This window comes from Gavialis gangeticus, unplaced genomic scaffold (genome assembly GCF_001723915.1).
Source record: "Gavialis gangeticus isolate Ggan-Ray unplaced genomic scaffold, GavGan_comp1, whole genome shotgun sequence".
NCBI lineage: Eukaryota > Metazoa > Chordata > Crocodylia > Gavialidae > Gavialis > Gavialis gangeticus.
In genome coordinates, this window is record NW_017729004.1 from 58,364,551 (window position 1) to 58,384,124 (window position 19,574).

The 19,574-nt window shown below is 38.4% G+C and overlaps 1 protein-coding gene across 1 annotated transcript in view; it reads left to right on the forward strand.

Annotated features, from left to right (window-relative positions):
- PPP1R9A (protein phosphatase 1 regulatory subunit 9A) overlaps positions 1–18,843 on the forward strand; it is a 350,009-nt gene extending 331,166 nt beyond the window's left edge. The window contains exons 15-21 of the mRNA XM_019508446.1: positions 736–823; positions 920–997; positions 4,413–4,611; positions 7,642–7,761; positions 9,624–9,647; positions 10,949–11,131; positions 12,209–18,843. Coding sequence (XP_019363991.1) covers positions 736–823; positions 920–997; positions 4,413–4,611; positions 7,642–7,761; positions 9,624–9,647; positions 10,949–11,131; positions 12,209–12,421 — 905 coding nt within the window. The 3' untranslated portion in view covers positions 12,422–18,843. The remainder of the gene's footprint in view (positions 1–735; positions 824–919; positions 998–4,412; positions 4,612–7,641; positions 7,762–9,623; positions 9,648–10,948; positions 11,132–12,208) is intronic.
- Positions 18,844–19,574: the final 731 nt, after the last annotated feature.

A 19,574-nucleotide genomic window follows, 5' to 3' on the forward strand; every position in this document is an offset into this window, starting at 1 on the left:
AAGCAGTTCCTGGAACCCCGCACTTCCATCCCAGGACTCATGCAAGCTTTCCCCACTTGCAGAAACATGCCCTTGACAGAAAATGGCAGATAGTCCCAGAAGAGATATAAAAAATGACCCTATTCTATTGCTTTACAACTTAGCTTGATTTCAAATTGTCAATGCCTTTTTTAACCAAGACACAAAAACTTAACAAACAGATTATTATTGCGTTAGTATTCCTGCCCTAAAATTAGCCAGTTCTCCAAAGTTGCTGGAATCTCTGAAGAAAGGGTTTCTATAGGGTTACTATAGCCATAGTAAAGTGGGCTTAAAACATAATTTAGTATTGGCAAAAGAAGATACAAGATAATTACAACTAGGTTTAAAAATGCACGTGTTTAATATTTTCTATTATTAACCTGCTGCGTAGTTTGTTTTATTACACATTCCAATATTAAATTTATAAAATAAGGGCCTCTGTTTTTCCTCTTAATGCCTATTCTCAGGATTCAGAACTATTCATTTAACTACTTTTTATACCTTTTCAATTCATCTTCATAAAGAAATGGTGGTGTTTATGCATTTGTACCTAATCAAATCATATATCTACATATTGATTCACAGTTGTATGGGTGTGTATGTTTATATGTAGAAGCACACATACACAAAGTCTTCTGGATGCAAGGTGGAGCTACTGTTTAATATTCGCCAAAATTGATCATGTATACTTTCCAATGTACTGCTGTATCCTAGATGATGCCACAGGCCCCCAATCAGGAAGAACAACCAGACCTATTATGGGGCAAGCAGAAAAAATAAAGCAAAAGCTTGTGGACTTTGGGTAAGCATTTTATTATCTAAAACCTAGGTTTTTATTATGAGATGAGAGAAAAAAGTTTCAGATGATGTTCTCCAACATTCTTTGCTCTTGTTACAGGGCTCCCTTGAGGAGGAGTTCCAACAAAGGCAAGAAACGGAGAGAGAGAGAAGCTGTGAGGGTGGCCTGTGGCAGTAGGTATGGGTAAAAGAACAGGGTTGTGATCCATCTCAGGCCAGGTTTTGTTGGCAAATCTGTGTTATCTAGGAGAGGAAATCATTAGCAGTCAAGCTGTCCTGCATGCAATGCTAGAATAAGTTAATAACCAGGAATCCAATTGTGCTTTTACTAACCTGGATAATTTTTTAACAAATAGCCAAATAATTAATACCTTAAAATACATTGAGATATGTAACACCCTAGATCTGTCTCTACCTCTCCCATTGATACTGATGGACATTGAAGACAGAGATTCCTAGAACTAATACACAATGTGCATGTATAAGACTATGTAAGATTTTATATCCAAAAAAGTTTGACGTGTTCCACCCAGTGCTGCAAACCAGATGCTAATGGGAGAGAGGGAAGCAAATCTTAAATACAGTCCACTATATTTCCATAGAAGAGTTTGTTTTAGGAGGCGAATAGCACCAGGTAATTTGCAAGTGTACAGGAAAATTACATACTAGATTTCGCCACATCAGCAACTCTTGGGAAAAGGGTTGTAAGTTGTTTGCTTATTCAGACAGCATCTCCAACACCTGTATTCACACTGAATGAATAAACAAACAAGCACAAAACACTGAAGTGACAGTACCTTTTCCCACAGCATCTGTAGGAAATTTCTCTTAGAAAGCCTCTCGTTCTAGTACTAAAATCATTGCAGACCAAAGAATGTTGGTTCCAGGCACAAAAGGCAAGTCCTTGAATTAAATGCCAAAAAACCTATACTAGTAAATATACTCCAAATACTATAAAATGACACACAGACCCTAAAATTCATAGAAAGCAACACAAACACAAAAGAAAAATAATAGTGAAGCAGTCAAATCAAATTTATTCACCTTTGAAATATACAGAGACACAATGACAAATGTAAAACTTTTTTTTTCATTTGCAAATATTATGGCATAAGGTCTTCTGATTCTGAATTGTCCCTCAGACTCACTGGCCCAGATCCTATTTGACCTACTAGACACCTGAATGTGATCCTATTCCACCCTGCTTGAGTTGTTGGAAAACTGTTAATGCATCTACTGTATTTTCTTGCATGTAACTCTCACCTTCTCCCCCAAAACCAGCTGGGAAAATTGGGGTGCACATATACAAGAAAAAAGGCACAGTGTTGGAAATTTGGTGGGAGGGGTGGAAGGTAGTGTGGTGGCAGTATTAACTGCTGTGGACCTGGAACCATTGCACAGAGTCAGACCCGGAGCACAGCCCCAGCACCCAGAGTGCTAAATTGGGCCCCACCACACTGTGTAGCCTACATAGCAAGGTGGGGCCTGATCTGGCACTCTGGTGATGGGGCTACACAGTGTGTTGGGGCCCAATTCAGCAGTCTGGGTGCTGGGGCCGAGTGCCACATCAGACCCCAAGCACTACCACGGTATGTGGCCCCAGCACCAGCATGCTGAATCTGGCTTTGCTATGTAGCCACCAGCCCCAGGCACCCCAAATCTCAGATACCCACATTCTGGTAAGAATTTTTTTCTTTTCTTCTCAGGGCCTTCCAAAATAGGGTGTATGTTATATTTGTGAGTATGTTATGTGAGAAAAATATGGTACTTTTGGAAAGCATCTTTTTATTAGCCTTAAAACTAAACTGTGAAATGCAGGGAGGCGGCAGAGGAAGAGCTCCTAACCATCTTTTCTGTCAACATTTTTTTAAGGACATAAGCTGGATGGAATGGGATTGTACTTCAGCACCTAAATTCGTTTAAAATGTATACAAATAGAGTACTCTAGATCAGCACACATAACTGTGTGATATCAGTACAAGTAGCTGGCAAGGTCCTTAGTTTATGTAAATCAGCATAGCCCTACTGGAGTCAATAAAGCTGTCAGCTTAAACCATCTGAGGATCTGATTCAACCTGTGGATGTAGATAGTGGCACATACTATTGTGTATAGGAAAAGAGAGAGGTTTGTGAAGGGAAACCCTATGCAGTGATACATACTTGCAATGGAATTGAGTGTTCAATTATTATATTTAACATTTGAATGATAAAGAAGGGATGGGGGAAATGAATCTGCACTTATTTGTGAGAAGTAGGCTCTAGAGTAGAATTAATTCCTTACTTGGCTGTACATAATATCTGTTTCTTCTTGGGCAGTGCTGAAAGACTGAGAATCAGTAAATAGTGAAGTGTAAACCCAATCATTCATTTTTAACAGCTTTTCATTTTCCCTACTGAATATGCCTGTCTTGCGATGCAGTTATTGAAGTCAAAGTGCAGAACTCAAGCTTTTACAGTTCTCAGTACGTCTTTGTAAATTGGCTGCTGTTACTTCTTCGTAACTTTTTAAAGACCATTTATGCTTTCTCTTTGTTACTGACTCCAAAGAATTTGCTTCGAAAATACAGAAGACTGAAACCAAAGCCAAAACCAAAGCTGAGTAAGCTCTTTGAAAAAAGAGGACAGTGATCAAATGACAGTGTCTTATGATAATGATTTTTTTTTTTAGAACAGTTGATTGATATAGAATTAATTATGTTGTCTGATGGAGACTTTGTGCATTATTTTGGCAATGCTGAAATGGCATTCTGATTGATTTTGGAAAAAACTCCTTTCCCTTCTCCACAGCTACAAGGGGCCTAAAAAAAAGTCAGTTCTTCAATAAAGGTAGGAAGCACAGTTTCCTCTGCCTGTACACCAGAATGCAGCTGCAGATTATAGAACTGAGCGGTGTGAGGGACACAGCTCTGTAAGGCTAGGGGAAGGAGGGATGAGCGTTAAAACTAGGCAAGTGGCTTTTGTCACTATGTGAACAGCCATTGGGTTTGGGAAGGAGGATTCCCTCGCAGCCACCATGGCAAGGTTAATGCTTGGAAATTAGTTTGAGGATTTGATGCATTAAGTATCATTTCTGTTTTTTTAAGAAATATTGTAACATTCTGCTGTACAGCGGTATGTGGAAATTAATTTTTTAGAAACAGTATGGCTTTAGGTTCTTTAGTCACGCAGTCAAAATACAGCCAGATATGAAAAAATGTCACCATGCTACAAAATAAACTCATTCCCTTATGACTTCTGGAACCCTAGTAAACCCTTGGGACCTAGGTATTGTTTAAATTTAGGATAACCAGCAAGCATTATTTGTGTGTAGGAGGGATGCGCAGACCCTAGGAATATACAGGCAACATTCAAAAAGGGAATTTAAGGCCAAAGCCTGCTCTTCATTACACCAGTTTAGATTCAGAAAATTCATCAATTTCTGTGCAACTGGTGCAACTAAGTACAGATTTTTGCCATATAGCTGATACATAGAAAGCTTACACATTCGCCACATTTGTAGAAATAATCACTCTTTCTATAGTTCCTTACTTTATTTTATTTATTTATTGAGTTTTATACTCTAACACAGATACGTACTCCTTTCTGTTAAACAGGGCCAACAAAGAAATGCTGGAGCGCTCAGCACACAGTGCAACTTTATCACAGAGATCCTCCTCTCTCCCACCTTGTGTCCCTTTCACATGGTATGGAGAGAGTGACAGGGGATCCAACTCTTCCAGCAACCTGCCTTCGCCTGCCAGTTCAACTGAACCTTCCTCTGAAAATATAAGTCCAGCTAAAAAAGGGTTAAAGGTAGAAAACACAAACTACCTTATTCCCAGTATGTGAAGTAGCATTATTGGCTCAATGTTTCAGGATAAAGAAAGGGCCAATATGTTGATACAATAAACAATGCAGAGTTTTCATTGTACAATAAGAACTCCTCTGAACAGCACTTTGTACCATGACAGACTGCACAGAGCTTTTTAAGTTGTCTCTCTCCTGATGTATGTTAAGTCAGTAAGATAGTTACAGTGATATCCAGTATGATACCGAATGGCACTAGTGGAAAACTAGTTTGATCCATGAAACAATTGCTAGATTTGCATATCGAGTTGTGGATTTTATCGCATTTTTCAGGACTGATTGCGAATGGATACCATGTTTAACATATTAAAATGAGGTTTTGCAAAGCTAAGAAATGCTGACATTATACACTGTCAATCATTTGCCTTTTTTTCCCTGTAACAAAATCTGCTTGTCTCGCATGTTAGTTATCAGATTTAATTGCATTTGTGAAAATCTTTGAACTAAGAAAATTGGATTGTTACTATTTAAAGCATCTGTTTGATTCTTTTCTAGATGCATGAATGTTGTTTTCAGCATGATAATCCTTAAATAACCCTAAGAGTAATGTACCTAGCTTTCTTGTATTGTTTAATTTATAGCCACCTGTAGGAAATATTTCTCTAACGGTATACCTTTTTCCATAGCCTCTATTCAGGCTATATTCAGGGGTTTGATTATAAATTACTTCAGTTTTATGCTCATAATGAATAGCAGTTTTTGAAGTTTTCAGGGGCATTTAGATTAATTAAGAGCCCTCTTCTAGGAGTAAATGAGTCTACCTGTGTAAGAATCTACAAGATCGTAGAACAATGACATGAAACAGGATCATGCCTGGAGCTGTTGGAGAGAAATCCAAGAAAACCTCATGGATTAAGTAAAGATAGGACATATAAGGGGGGGGTGGTATGAAAGGGCCAGTTTTCAAAGGTCTGATGCATTTAGGACACCTATACACATGCAGCAAGGCTGCTCTGATGCACTGTAATTATGGCACGTCAGAGCAGACTCGATTAATCAAGTCTGCTGGAGCGTGGTAATTACTGTGCTCTAGCAGAGTCCAGCATCATTTATATCAGTGTCCTTGCCTTGAAAAATGGCTGTGGGGATGCTGTGACTAAAACCTGTTCATTTTTCACCATTTTTCAGTGCATACACATGATGCTCCGGCGCTTTAATTAGAGCAGCTCTCAGAGCCACTCTAATTAAAGCGCCCCCAGGTTCTTAACTTTCAATGAGTGGCAGTTGAGTTGGGCATGTAGTTCCTCTTGTACCTTTGAAGATCTTTCCTTACAAATAACGTGGAAATAGAAGAAACCCTCTTTTTTGTTTCTCTTAAGGCATAAGAGGTAATGTAATTTGTTTGCCTTTGCCCAGCTGCTGTGTTTCCCTTCTTATTATATTTTAATGTATTTATTTTATAAGTAAAGGAAAATGCCACTTCACTCTTCTGTTTCAGTTAAAGGATTTTATGATGTCAGTAAGCACTTAAAGTTACCGAGAGATGCTGTGTAATCTGTATCATTGGAAGCTTTTAAGTGCTAGTTAGACAACTGTCTTGAATGATTTAGATGGAGATGATAATATTTTGAGGAAGGGATTGAACTAGACAACAGTTGATGTTCCTTCCAGCACTAAAACTCAAGTGATTTAGACAAAAAGGAAATTATCTTTGAACTCTGTTTTTGCTACATCAGATTCCTAGGAAACAATTTTAAAGATTCAGTACCTCTATTTTCTCAGTGAAATGCTAAAAACAGGTCCTCAATTATTCTAGTCCCCCTCAAAAACAAGGGAAAGCAGAGTAATAGTTGTCATGGTTTAAAAAAATTTTTAAAAGAAAATAAAAAAGTTTTGGTCTTTCTTTTTAAAGTGCACAAGCCCTCAAAATGAGCTGTACTGGGAAATCAGCAGTTTGGGATTTTACAACCCATTGAGAGGTATTTCACTGATTCCACTAATCGTAAGATGGACAATAAAAAAAAAGGGAAGTCAAGCTTGATAGTCTCCATATTTTTAAATGAACCAATTGAAAAACATGACTGATGTACACATATTAGTCATGTTTTCATGCTTTATATATGTATATTGCAAAACTTCAAAAACTTGCTCAATTTTTTTAGTTACCTATTTCTTTCCGGATTAGAACCCTAAATATGTGGTTTCTGCATCTATTTAGTTTTTTGTTGAACACCAAGGGATCCAGAGATACCTTGATCTATTTTTCTTGTTTTCGCATTGGACTGTTTTCCAAAGTCTGTTGAAGATTACTTGCTAACCAAGGATGATTTGGGTAAATTCCTGGGAACAATGTACATGAATTACTGAATAACATTTTGTTCTTCCTTGCTTGTAAAGTGTGATGTTTGTCATTATGTTTTTTATGACAAACGAGTGTCTTTTTTGGTTACTGTTGCAGTATCGCATAAGGTCAGATGGTCTTGTTTATCTTCTGTCTTGCCTAAAAGTTAGGCAGAAAAGGAAGTTCCATTCACTTCTAAGAAGTTTATTTGGGGTTGAAGTAGTTCACAAGATATTTTCCTTGTCTTTTCAACAGTAACTTTTATTTCCCCTGATAATCCAACCTTTGTTCTACCCCTTGTATTAGTGCATGTTCTGTGCTTGTCCTAAGTGTTTAGATGATAGGCAAATGCCATTGATCAACCATTAGAGGCAATGAAGTTGATACCCTCCTAAAGGGCAGCAGCAGTATATTTAAGTGAAATCTGTAAATTATTTTTAGATAATTGTGTTACTAATTAAGATATTAAGCTGGCAAAAATGTTTCTTAACACATACCATAATAAACGTATAGCACATTATTGTGTAAAGCATTAACAGTGAAAAAGATTGGGGTTCTTTGTGTATATTCTAACCAGTTCAGCAAATTATCAAAATCACTCCTGAACTATGCCAACCTGGAGGGGAAAGGCAAGTTTCCAGTTAGATATGTATGTAAGATCTTTTGTTCATTTTGACTTGTGCTTTTGTCTACAGAACTTCACATTCAATGATGATTTCAGCCCCAGCAGCACAAGTTCAGCTGATTTAAGTGGTTTGGGAGCAGAACCCAAAACTCCTGGTTTCTCTCACTCCTTAGCACTGTCATCAGATGAGGTATGTCCATGACATTTTTACAGTGAAAAAATAGTTGATTTCTCTCTCAGCTGGGATTTTTCTTAAGAGTTGTTAAAATAATAGTTGTTTTCTAGACACTTTCATTAAGAAAAATCTTGATTTCTGGGTTGTCTTTGGTTACAGTCGTCATTCATTATCTTGTTTTGGAAGTAAATGACCAATCGCTCTTAAGTAGGAAAATAACAGAGTAACACTGGTTTCCTGAGAGATGCTTTACCCAAACCTTTGCCAGCATTCTGTTTCAGCACGGTCCTCCTATATTTACATGTAAATACATGCACGTTAACCTGAAGACATTAAACAAAATATAATTGGGCTCCTTTTGAGGGAGTTTAGCATGTGAGCAAAGTAGGCTATAGGAATACTGTATTGTTTGATCAGGCCTTGGGGTCCTTTATAATTGAATATTAAGGACCAAATTTTAAGGCCCATTGACTCAGCTTCTGTTTGTGCTTCTGTGTAAAAATTGTATGTCTATTAATTTTTGCATATTATTATTTGTGCATAAATTCAGTTCTCATTTGCACTCAATTTATGCTTGATTTACATGCACAGATCAAGCTCAGTTATTTGGGGCTTGTTTTTTTTGCACAAATGATAGTCTGCAAAAAACTGTGTGTTCAAGAGACTCTGTGCCAGGATTAGATGTGCACATCCAGAGGCAATGTTTGGAAAACTTGGCCCAAAAATGTTAGTTTAGTAAAGTGACTTGAGTCAAATTCTTAGTGGTGCTACACAGATGTAATTTGACCTGAAGAAACTTTACTGCATTCATCACAGTGAACTCCATGTTTTTCTTGTTTAAGGTATGTGCCAGGATTTGCTTTACAGAACTCAATTTCCAAACTTCTTTTATTCCTAGGATAATTGACATTTGTTGTTGTTAATATGTGCATGCTTTACACAAATTTAAAAGAAGATCACTATCCCATGTAACCACAGGTGCCAAAATTTAAGTTTACAGGGCAGAGAGTCCTGTAGCGGTCAGATGTTTTAATACTACATGGGCTGTCTTCTGACAATACATTCCCCTAAAACCTACATTATTAAATGTTTTGCTCTTTTATCATTTTTCATTATTATCATCATGCTAAGTGACAATACTTCGTGCCTGCTAGGTTGAATTATAAGTTTGAAAATGCTTTCATGTCTTTTTCAGTCTTCTTATATCACACTTCCACGTTGTCACCTGTGAAATATCAAGTACAAACAGGCCTGTAGAAGTAGATAGTGGCCTCTCCACCCTCTGCTGCAATACTGAACTGTAACCTCTGACTCAGCCAGTATCCATTCAGAGCTGTTGTAGGAACCGTACACAAACCTCCTTACTCAGGGCATTGCTAGGATCCATCTTCAGCCATGGCTTACTTGCTCTGTCAGCTAGGATTGTTAGTAAAACTGCTGGAGATCTTTCACCTACACTCCTCTGCTGGGGTTGCCATCACCACTTGAGAGAAACAAAAAGAATGAAAAGCAGGGGGAAGGAAACCACTTTCTTCTTCTACTTGATAGACCATAGACAGGGGTCTTTTGCTGCTTCCAGTGAGGTCCTTGGCAAAGCTCCCATTGCTGGTAGTGCTACACTGCTGGGAGTTCCAGTGAACCTCAGCGGCACAGGATCAGGCCCTAATTACAAATTCATGCATTTGGTTGTTGATCTTTTAACATAACTTTTCTGTTTCTGGAAATAGTTTTTTAAGAGCTCTTTGTTTTTCAATAGCCATAACGTTTGCAAATCTTGGTGCTGCCTTTGCTAAACTCTCTTACATGCTGTTACATATTCTCTGTTTTGTTTCTATAATGCTTTTCTTTTCCCATTTCTTTGTTGCTTCCTCACTCAGAGCCTGGATATGATTGATGATGAGGTGAGATACTAGTGAGCTGTTTGTGGTGGACTGTGTGACCTTGGTTCGTTACTTTCTACTCTCATTTGCAGACTTGCATTTCTTGTCCTACTCCATCATGTGGCAAATTTCCCTGTTCAAACAACAGCACAACCCATAGATTTTACTGGTTCTTCTCTCCTTTTCAAACCCTTCTTGCTATAGTTTTCAAGGCTATAGGCAATTGTCATCTTTGTGGCGTGTAGGAGAGGAAGGACAAAAGTTGCATTTGTAAACAAATACACTGGGCTGTCCTGGTCTCATGCCTGGCATGAGGTAGACAAAAGGTGGAGTCAAGTCATCTTTTTCCATCTCTCATCAAAAAGCATGGCTAAGAGTTGAAACAGCCTCTGGCACCATTTATACCAGTCTGAAGGCTTCTCTTAAGTTATGCCATCTGCAGCTGCTCTCCTGACCAGGGGACATTCAGAGCATTGTGTTTTCCAGCCCCACACTGACATGTCCCCTATGCTGGGGTGGCCAACCTGCAGTACATGTGCCAGTAAGTGGCCTGGGTAACCTCTTGCGTGGCACATAGCAGATCAGTAAGGAGCAGGGACACAGTGACAGATGGGACAGGCAGCCTAACTAATCAGACAGTGCAGAAAACAGAGCAGCTGATCAGCCAGGGGAAAGGGATCTTGGGGACAGGTAGTGTACAGAACTTAACTTGTGACATGCCTGACAGAAAGGCTGGCCCCTGCTGTCTTATGCCAGAGCAGACTGGCAGAGAATGGTGCATTAAGCAGACATCCAGGAATCTCCAGCTGCCTCCTTTAGGACTGCTTTCCTGAGAGACACAGTGGCTAGAACAGCTTCAAGGATGTGGCTTCTTGGTTTGTTCTGTCCTGTTGCCATATGTCTTCTTGTAGTCCTCCAGTGATAATAGTGGATCTTTGACTCCATGATACCATCCTGAACTCCAGACTAATCCTCTAAGTACATTCTATGTACTTAGAAACTCACCAACGCGCTAAAGTATTTAAACTTTGAGAGCTAATGGAAAACTAACCATTGTGAATTGTGCCACATGGCTCTATTGAGTCGTCACCTGCTACTTCATTTTTTGTGTCTGTAAATAGAAAACTAGAATTATTAAGCTATTTTAGTCTCATTAAATTGATTCCTGGATACAGAGGTCGATCCAATTATATGGTGTATCTTGCTGATGTTGTGTAAGGAAGACAATAGAAATTGTTAGTGTGGATGGTGTATGCACAACAATATGCTATTATTAGTGAGTCTTGCTTTTTTAATTATAATGTAGCATATTTCTGACACAGATCCTGGATGATGGACAGTCTCCTAAACACAATCAGTATCAGAATCGTGCCGTTCAGGAATGGAGCATACAGCAGGTTTCTCACTGGTTAACAAGCCTGAATCTTGACCAGTATGTTTCTGAATTCAGTGCCCAAAATATTAATGGAGAGCATCTTCTTCAGCTGGATGGGAATAAACTTAAGGTAATTAAGTCTCTTGACTCAAAAATTATTCATTGTTGCTGGAGATAATCTTACAGCAGGAATTCCTCAGGAATACAATAGAGTTCTGCATGTGGAATGAAGATAAAGTAGAGTAATAAATATAATGCAAAAAGCCAGATTTTTAAATATTTGAGGATTATTTGCTATATAAAAATGGGTTGCATGCAATGTACTCATGTTTACCTGCACAAATCAGATGACTGCATGTGCAAGTGGTATTTCCATGCACATATATTGCATCCATCACCATTTTATAAAAAATTGATTTACATGGGCTGGAAAACCCCAAAGAAGGATATAGTGCTGGACAACTGGTGATTGGTGCTTTTTTTCACCAGTTGTTTCACATGCTTCCTTATTGTGTTTCTTCCTCCCACACATTTTTCTACAAAACATATCAGGCAATGGTTTGACAGCATTTACAGTAAGTAGTATACAGGAACTAGATGCATCGCTTAGAAGCTTTGATGTCTAAAATCTACTTTAGTATATTGCAATGAAAATGAATGCTTCACTAAATAAAATGGATACAAATTTGAGTTTGGGGAATCAGCATCTCTGAAAATCAAACCCTTGCCTTTATTCAAGTTTAGGCCTTCACCTTTCTGTAGCTCTAAAATGTTTTGTGAAGGAAAATATGGTCTTTTGGCTAAAGCACAGGAATAGGAGCAAGGGAATCTGAGGTTTGAGATCTATCTCAGCCATAGACTTGAGTTGCTCTGACCAAATCACTTACTTTTTTTAATTCCTCAAATTTTCTCTTGATAACATTAAGATAACCAAATTTTCCTACTTTAATGGTTTTTAGTGATGTTCTTGAATATTTTATAAAATAGCTTGAGTGCTTTGTGCAGAAGGTGCTCCATGGGCAGAAAGAGCAGAGTACTGTTATTTAACCTGGGGTTATGAAGTTCTACTTCCTTTGTGACTTTAACTCAAAATTTGTTCATTTTTTGGTAGTCTGCTACTTTAATAGCATTGTTATCAGAAGGTCCATAATCTGTTCATAATACAAAATTCTTTAATTTTCTTTTTATTTCACTTTTTAAATATTAGGCCCTTGGCATGACATCCTCCCAAGACAGAGCAGTTGTTAAAAAAAAGCTAAAAGAAATTAAAGTGTCCATAGAGAAAGCCCGTAAAACCCAAGAAAAAATGGAAAAGCAAAGGGAGAAGCTTAGGAAGAAAGAACAAGAGCAGCTGCATAGGAAATCAAAGAAAACAGACAAGTCTTTGACAGAAACAACAGAGGGAGCTAATGAGCAATGACAAAGCAGAACCACCAGGATGTTAGTCACGTGGAGACTCTTCAAGGGAAGCAACTCTTTGACTGTGGTGCCCCTCAAATCTTCTGTTCATCACACAGGAATATGTACACATAAATGATGATATAAACGGAGTGAATGGGGAAGTTCATACTGCGTAACTGCATTTTCCTGCAGGTCCAGATCTTGCTCTTGGTATTGACTTACTAAACCACCAAACTCCAGTGTTTTATTTAGATACCCTGTTCGGGTTCTTTTCCCTTTCAAACTGCTATCCTGCGTTGGGCTACTCGTGTTTGATCACCTTGGCAATCATTGTGACAAAGCACCACGGGCGATGCATCCCAATGACATTGTGAATGGGATGGTCAATCAGAATGATCAGTGAATATATATGAAGCTGGGTAACTGGAGTTATCCCCGTATCTGGTCCAACTGACTCATCTAACTGGAATGCCATCTTCTCTCCATACCCTGTTCTGTCTACTGGAACAGATTTCATTTTACATGAGTACCTTGAAGTGACACTGCTCTGAAAACACAGCTGTTCAGTGACTTCTAATTATACACAGGAGATAAAGATAGAAGAGTAAATATCTTTCCTGAGCAAAAAGATAACACTCTTAACTGGACAATAGTTAGCCAAGGAAGAATTCAGCGCCTTAAAATGATTATGTGGGTTTACATGGAGATCTGAGGGTAATATTTATCCTCCATATAGTTAAGGAGAATTGAAATTCTAACTTGAGTACAGAAAATTAGTAGAGTCTACTTCTTGTGCTCCCAGCGCATGTAAGCAAACCTCTTTGTAGCACACCAGGAGGTTCCTTTTCCAGCTGGCTCTGAACCAGAAATTGTTTTTTTATTTTACTTTGGTTTTTGAGGAAAATTCCACATTTCTAGGTTCGGTCTCCAGTGAGGGTCAGGGAGAATGAGTTTTGCATTCTGGTGTTACAAGGCTGTAATCTAATTAAATACTATCTGCTGAAATGATCTCCAAATTTGATTTTGTAAAGGTTTCAGTTTTCAAAGTGCACTTTATAAAAAAAAGGAGGAGGAAACTTCTGGCTGAAATAAAACAAGGTTCATTACTGTTATGATCAACTACTACTGTACAACGCTACAACACAGAAGAAGGCTGCTAAATGCAAACTTGAAATGCACAACGTGTTTTGAGTAGAGGATCTAGGCAATACCCCCACTAAAAATTCAACATGGAGGCATACTTTGTAGAACGCCTGGATAGTTTGACTGGTGGTCATGCTACATACTTCAGATTTCTAATGTATAGATTTGTCTGAGAAGCAAACGGTGTAATCTGGCACTGTATGTTATTACAGTCTCTTAATAGCCAGTATTAAAATAGTCAATAGTCAACACTTCATCAAAGAAACAAGCTTACATGATGGGAAGTTGAAGATATTACATGATTGTCTTGAAGTTGAAGTTACTTGGTAGTAGCATTTATAAGTTTCAGCAATGTCATTTCCTTTTTTCTGCATCTCATAAATACTGACATCAATCACAATCTCTTTTAATCAGCGGTTAACTCTTGTCTTTGACATGAAGTTAAAATCATAAGGTTCAGCTGCTTTGAAAATTAACTACAAAAGCTGAGTAATTTTAAAGAAACATTTGTTCTGGTTCTGCCTCAGATTTGATGTTCAGAAAGTTGTTTGTAAAACTCTCCTGAAGCTCAGAGTTCTGGAATCTGCAAAGCAGGAGGTTATGGTTGTATTCACTAACATGTAATGTTAATTATTCATTTTAATCCTAAAAGTTTATTTTAGATGTAAAATTCTCTACATAACTTGACACTCCTCGTTTTAGTATTAACACGACAACTCTACTTAATGGCTTGAGTTCCGTTTCCAAATCCAATTTCTACTTGCTTTTTGTTTATGCTTCATTGAACATCATTGAAATAAGTAGTGAAACTGCCATGAAGGACATGGTATTAAAATGTCTAAACGTTGATATTTCTAGTAGGATAAGTCTTAGTATGTTCCTTTTCTCATGCTGCCTGAGAGGAGGAGAGCCCCTACAGCAGAAGTATAACCCCAGAAGTATAATTATATGAAATAATTATTCAGATGAATTTTTCTGCCCCCCTTCTCTAAAAAAAATTATACTGAAGTGTAGTGGAGACCTGATGAAACTAGTGCTTAGTTGTTTTAGAGGGTATAAGGTTATATTTAGGAAAAAACTAATTTTTGGGAAGGAACTGGAAAAGTACTATTTTAAATAAAATGTTGATAAACACATTCAATGATTATTTTCTAAGTTATGTTTACATTATGATAATGTTTTAAGTGGTTGTATATAGTAGTCTGTGGTTGTATTCTATTTATGTTTTCTTAAAAGCCTAAGGCAAACTCGTATGTGATATGTTTGATTTTTCATTTCCTAGTGTTGGTTAATCTTAGCGTCTTATTCTGCAGATAACTAATTTGATTCATGCACTGTAAGTATTCAGATTTTTATTGTTTCAATGAAATGTCAGCTAAATGGAATATTTGAACTTTGTAATTTTTGTTTGAAATTAATTGAATTTTAGAAAAAATGAACTGCTTAGATTGAATGATACATTCTTAAATACAAATTGACTAATGTGTGAAAGCTCAGAGGACCAACCAGAGTCATGAGTTCTACTCTTCCTTGATTGGGTATACTTTTTATTCCTCTTAATAAAGGATAGTACTTGAGGCTTGGGACATACAACAGTGTGACTGGATTACAATGTTTGTGACCAATATGCTTTTTTCACATTTTTCTTTCCCCTCTTTTGAAATGACCGGTCTGAAATAAAGGAGTACAAATGCATTAACCACTGCCACCTTAAATATCTCATAGGAACAATGCTTATTATAATAGCGTGTCACAAGATGGAACAGAATGAGCAAACCCTGTACTGAATGAATAGGTGGCTTTTTTCTTCTGTACCCAATACAGCTTGTGATTTGAGATCAGCTGCAAATGTGACTCAGCTAGTTTAGAGTCAGCAGCTCTCTGATACTTGGGCTACCAAAATCAGGACAGAGCAGAAGAGCAACATAGAGCAGCCACATTCTTGACTGCTAGGTACTCTTGGAGCACACTGGCACCCTGGATACATCCTCAATATTCCAGTCATGTATCCTGTGCCAGCTGTACACAGTTGAGGCAATCCCAGCTGGCTGGTTAAACTACCATTCTGTTCTGTAAATTCTGGACCTGCTTTGGTCAATATGCTTGATGCCCCCATTCTCTATTTATGCACATCATCCAGCTGCCAAGGCTGGGACAGAACGGGGCACAATGAAGAAAGGAGAGGGGCAGAGAGTGAGATTTTTAAAATGTACTAAATAAAAGATGCACAGGTGCTCACAGCTTTTAGCCTCAGAAAACCCAACTGGCATTGGACCACTCTGGAGAAAGCGGTTATGATTTGGGCTCTCCAAAACTGTCAAATACAAAGAGGCCTGGTTCTCTGTTGCCTGGAACTTCATGGAGCCATTAACACCTTGGTTTATGTTGTGGCTGCACAGATATTATATGCTCACTGTACACAGATATAAATGACTACCCTAGGGTCAAGACAGCGAGGAACTGGACCCATTTCACTTTGTATAATACAGAATAGTATTGCCCATTGGTTTTGCATTTCACTGGGCTGGCCCTGCAGAGCTGATGTTCATAGGAATAAAACCCACCACAGGGAATGGCTAAAACCTGAATAATAGCGGGGAGGGAGGAGGGAGAAGGAGTAATAAAAAAAGCCAAAGGGAGCTGAGTTACGTTTATATCTCAGCTTATGCAGATTGCTTCATATTGACAGACATTTATTGTGCCATGACTCAGAACCTGCTGGGAAGATGCTATTATTTCTAAGCAAGATTTTTTTTCCCCAGGAACTCTAGAACAGCGTTTCTCAGCACGCGCTCAGTTTCAGTGGGAGTTCACAGTGGCCAGTACCTGGCAGCATGGATTCCCCATACCTCAGCTACACAACAAGGGCTTGCTACTGTGGAGACAGTGACAAAGTTGCTAGCTCATCAACAATTGCTGCTTACAGCTTGCACAGCTGCCTGAGAAGCAGGCAGTTGTGCAATTATGCTTAGATGAGATGTGTTCCCATTGACGTCAGAGATAAATACATGTTGTCATCAATAAGGCAGAATGAGGTCTTAATGCAGGCAAAGAAAGAAGTGTCATTTATGTGCATGTGTGGCTGGGAATTACCATTGTAGGCTAGCATCCTACCCAAATGTAGTTGTGAAACTGAAAATCAAAAGGAAGGGTGTGTGATAGTTCTGTTCTTTATAGTGTCTTAAAGGGCCATTTGTACTGTTTGGTATTTAAGGAAAGGAAACATTCAGATTCAGGATTAATTTCTTAGCATTTTCAGATGTATCAAAAATTGTTCTATGTCAGTGGGAGATGCGTGCAGTTTTTGATCCTACAATTTTACCACTGAGGTCAATGACAGTGAGAGTGGATCTTTTAAACAATACATACATAGTCCAGTGCCAGCCCTCAGATATAGTGCAGATAATGTTGCTTCTAGCTTTTGACCTAAAGCTTTAAAAATCTCAGGAAACCTATGATGTGGTCCAAAACACTGAAAAAATAGAAGCAATTGAAAACCCAGATGGCACATGTTTGAAAGTCTGTAGTAGCTGAAATGATAAGGAAAAGGCTGGGGGCGGGGGTGGCTTAATAGTTAATCCAGCATAATCAAAGAATGTACTGTTTCTAAAAATGGAAATGTTTAAGTGATGGAATTTGTAGTTTGTGGGGTTTTTTTAACAAGTCTGTATGCATTTGTGTTTGTACAGAAATACACATTGAAATCTATATTAAAGAGGTAGATTCATAGCAGTTAGGATGCAAGTAACTGGGAGCTATGGGCTATGCAAACATAATACACACATACAGGGGTTCTGATAACATCATGAAATTTATAAGAGCAAAGCACCGGTAGTTTGTACCACCAGTACTCTAACTCCTAGATATGCTTGGAGCCTGCCTCGTGGTTTTCTTGCTATATTTTATATATTTGATGTTTCACAAGATTTTAAACAAAAATGTTTTATTAAAATCACAAAGAGAACATTCCTCAGTAGGTCTTTCGGCCTGTTGTCCTTGTCTTTTTTGGCAGGATTAATTTGTTAGACAATTAGTATTATGTGAAGAAAAACCCTTTTTTATATTTTGTAAACTTGGCTTTGCTTTCCATCTGTCTGAGTTGTGAGCAGCTCTACAATGGCGCAGGACAGTGACTCAGAAGTCTTATTCAATCATCACACAGTCAGCTGTAGGTCTTTTGCAAACTGAAAGTCTTTTACTTGAAGTTCTCTACATGTTTTATTGTATATTTTCTTACATTTTAAACCTGCCCTATTTTGAAAGCTGTTGAAGCACAGCCATGAAATTGAGCCCTCAGGTTCCCTCCTGATCATAATATATGGTTTCTTTTGTTAACTGACAGCAGGGCTGGGACTTAAGCGATAGCCATTAAATAATGATTGAAAGGGTGCATGTTATTGGAAGGCTTTGCCCCTAGTTCTTTGTGCTGCTTGTTTTGGGAAATTTGGGCTGTTTGTGAAGAGCAAGTTGTTTAGTTTATTAGCCCTGATCATGTGGGTGCTTTCCGTGCTGTTTGGCTTTGATAGAGAGAGGTGAGAGTGTCAGTCCTTAAGTGCGCAAGCTCTAATCTTGCTCCCATTGCTCTCAATAAGTTTTGCCATGGACCCCCAAAGGAGGCAGAATCAGCTCTAAATGATGAAGTGTCTAAAACAACAACTATGTGGCACCAAAAAGAAGGAAAAAACAAATCCTTCTAAAATGAAGAGGATTCAGGGCACAATGGACGTCTTTTAAGTATATCTTTATATGCATACTTTCCCTGTTAACACTTACTGTCATAATTACTGCTTTTGTATTTTTCAGTCATATTGCAATGATCAATCACTGGTAACTTACAAGTGTTATACATATTGCTAGAAGAGCAGGCAGCTAAAACAAAAATGTACTGTGCTCCACTGTAAAAACTGGCTTTATTGTTTCTTTCTTATGGGGAGAGGTGGTTGGCTTCAGACATCTTTTAAGGTCAAATGTGTATGAATTGCATGTTATCCTGAACTTTTAATTTGTACATCTCGGTGTTTAATCATCTGCATGGAAGACACAATAGTGCCATGTCTGAGCTTGTTCTCTTGTGCTTGGTTAATATGTACTTCTCTAGATTGCTGGGTTTCCAAAAATGACATTCTTTAATGTTTGGTTACTTGGAAGCATTCAAAGCAAACCATCATGGTGGCCCTTTGTTGAATTAGAAAAAAAAAAAGGAAAACCTGTGATTAAACTTTGTTAGTGTAAATAAATTTCTTGCTAACGAGTATTGTTGTTAGACAACGAATGCAATAAAGTAAATTCTGAAACTTATTATTAGGTTTTATTGAGTTGTCATTCCCTATTTCTGTCCCATTTCATTTCAGAATGAATGCTAAGTGCTTCAGTCTGTTAGTTCTACTTCGGGTGACTCGCACTTACTTCTTCTTTTCCGCCTTTTCACTAAATCGAAATGTACAATGATGGAAAAGTAGGGACAAGCCTGGCAGGGGCTGCTTCCCCACTCCCTCTCCAGGCATACCCCAGCTGCGGTCCCTGCAGGCCAGGGTAGGGGTTTAAGCCCCTCCACTATCATATCTAGTAGCCTGCAGGGAGGGTCAGGGGAGCTGGCTATGCTGATCAGCTTCCCTCCAGCCTTGCAGCTGCAGTGGAAGGGAAGGGAGGGCTTGCTCTAGCACCACCCAGCTTCAAGACTCAGCCACTGCAGAGATGTGGCTGCATTTCCAGAGTCAACAGTGAATGTCTGTTCACTTCCAAATTGGTTCAATCTACACAGGTTAAACTAACCTTCAAAGATTGAATCAATTCAGACTCAGGCTTTCTGAATGTCTGTCCCTAGCCTTAATGCTCCCTACTTACTATACAGGGAGCTTAGGCAGCTACTCTGGGTTTTGGATTCCACTCCAGGTGAAGTACCTAATATTGAGGCACCCAAATCTTGATTAATCCAAAAATGATAGTAATGGCATCTTAAGTACTGCAGCTCTATGCCTCCAGCCTTTTCCCTCTGCAGAAACACTCTGTCTTCTTCAGTTGTAGCCCCT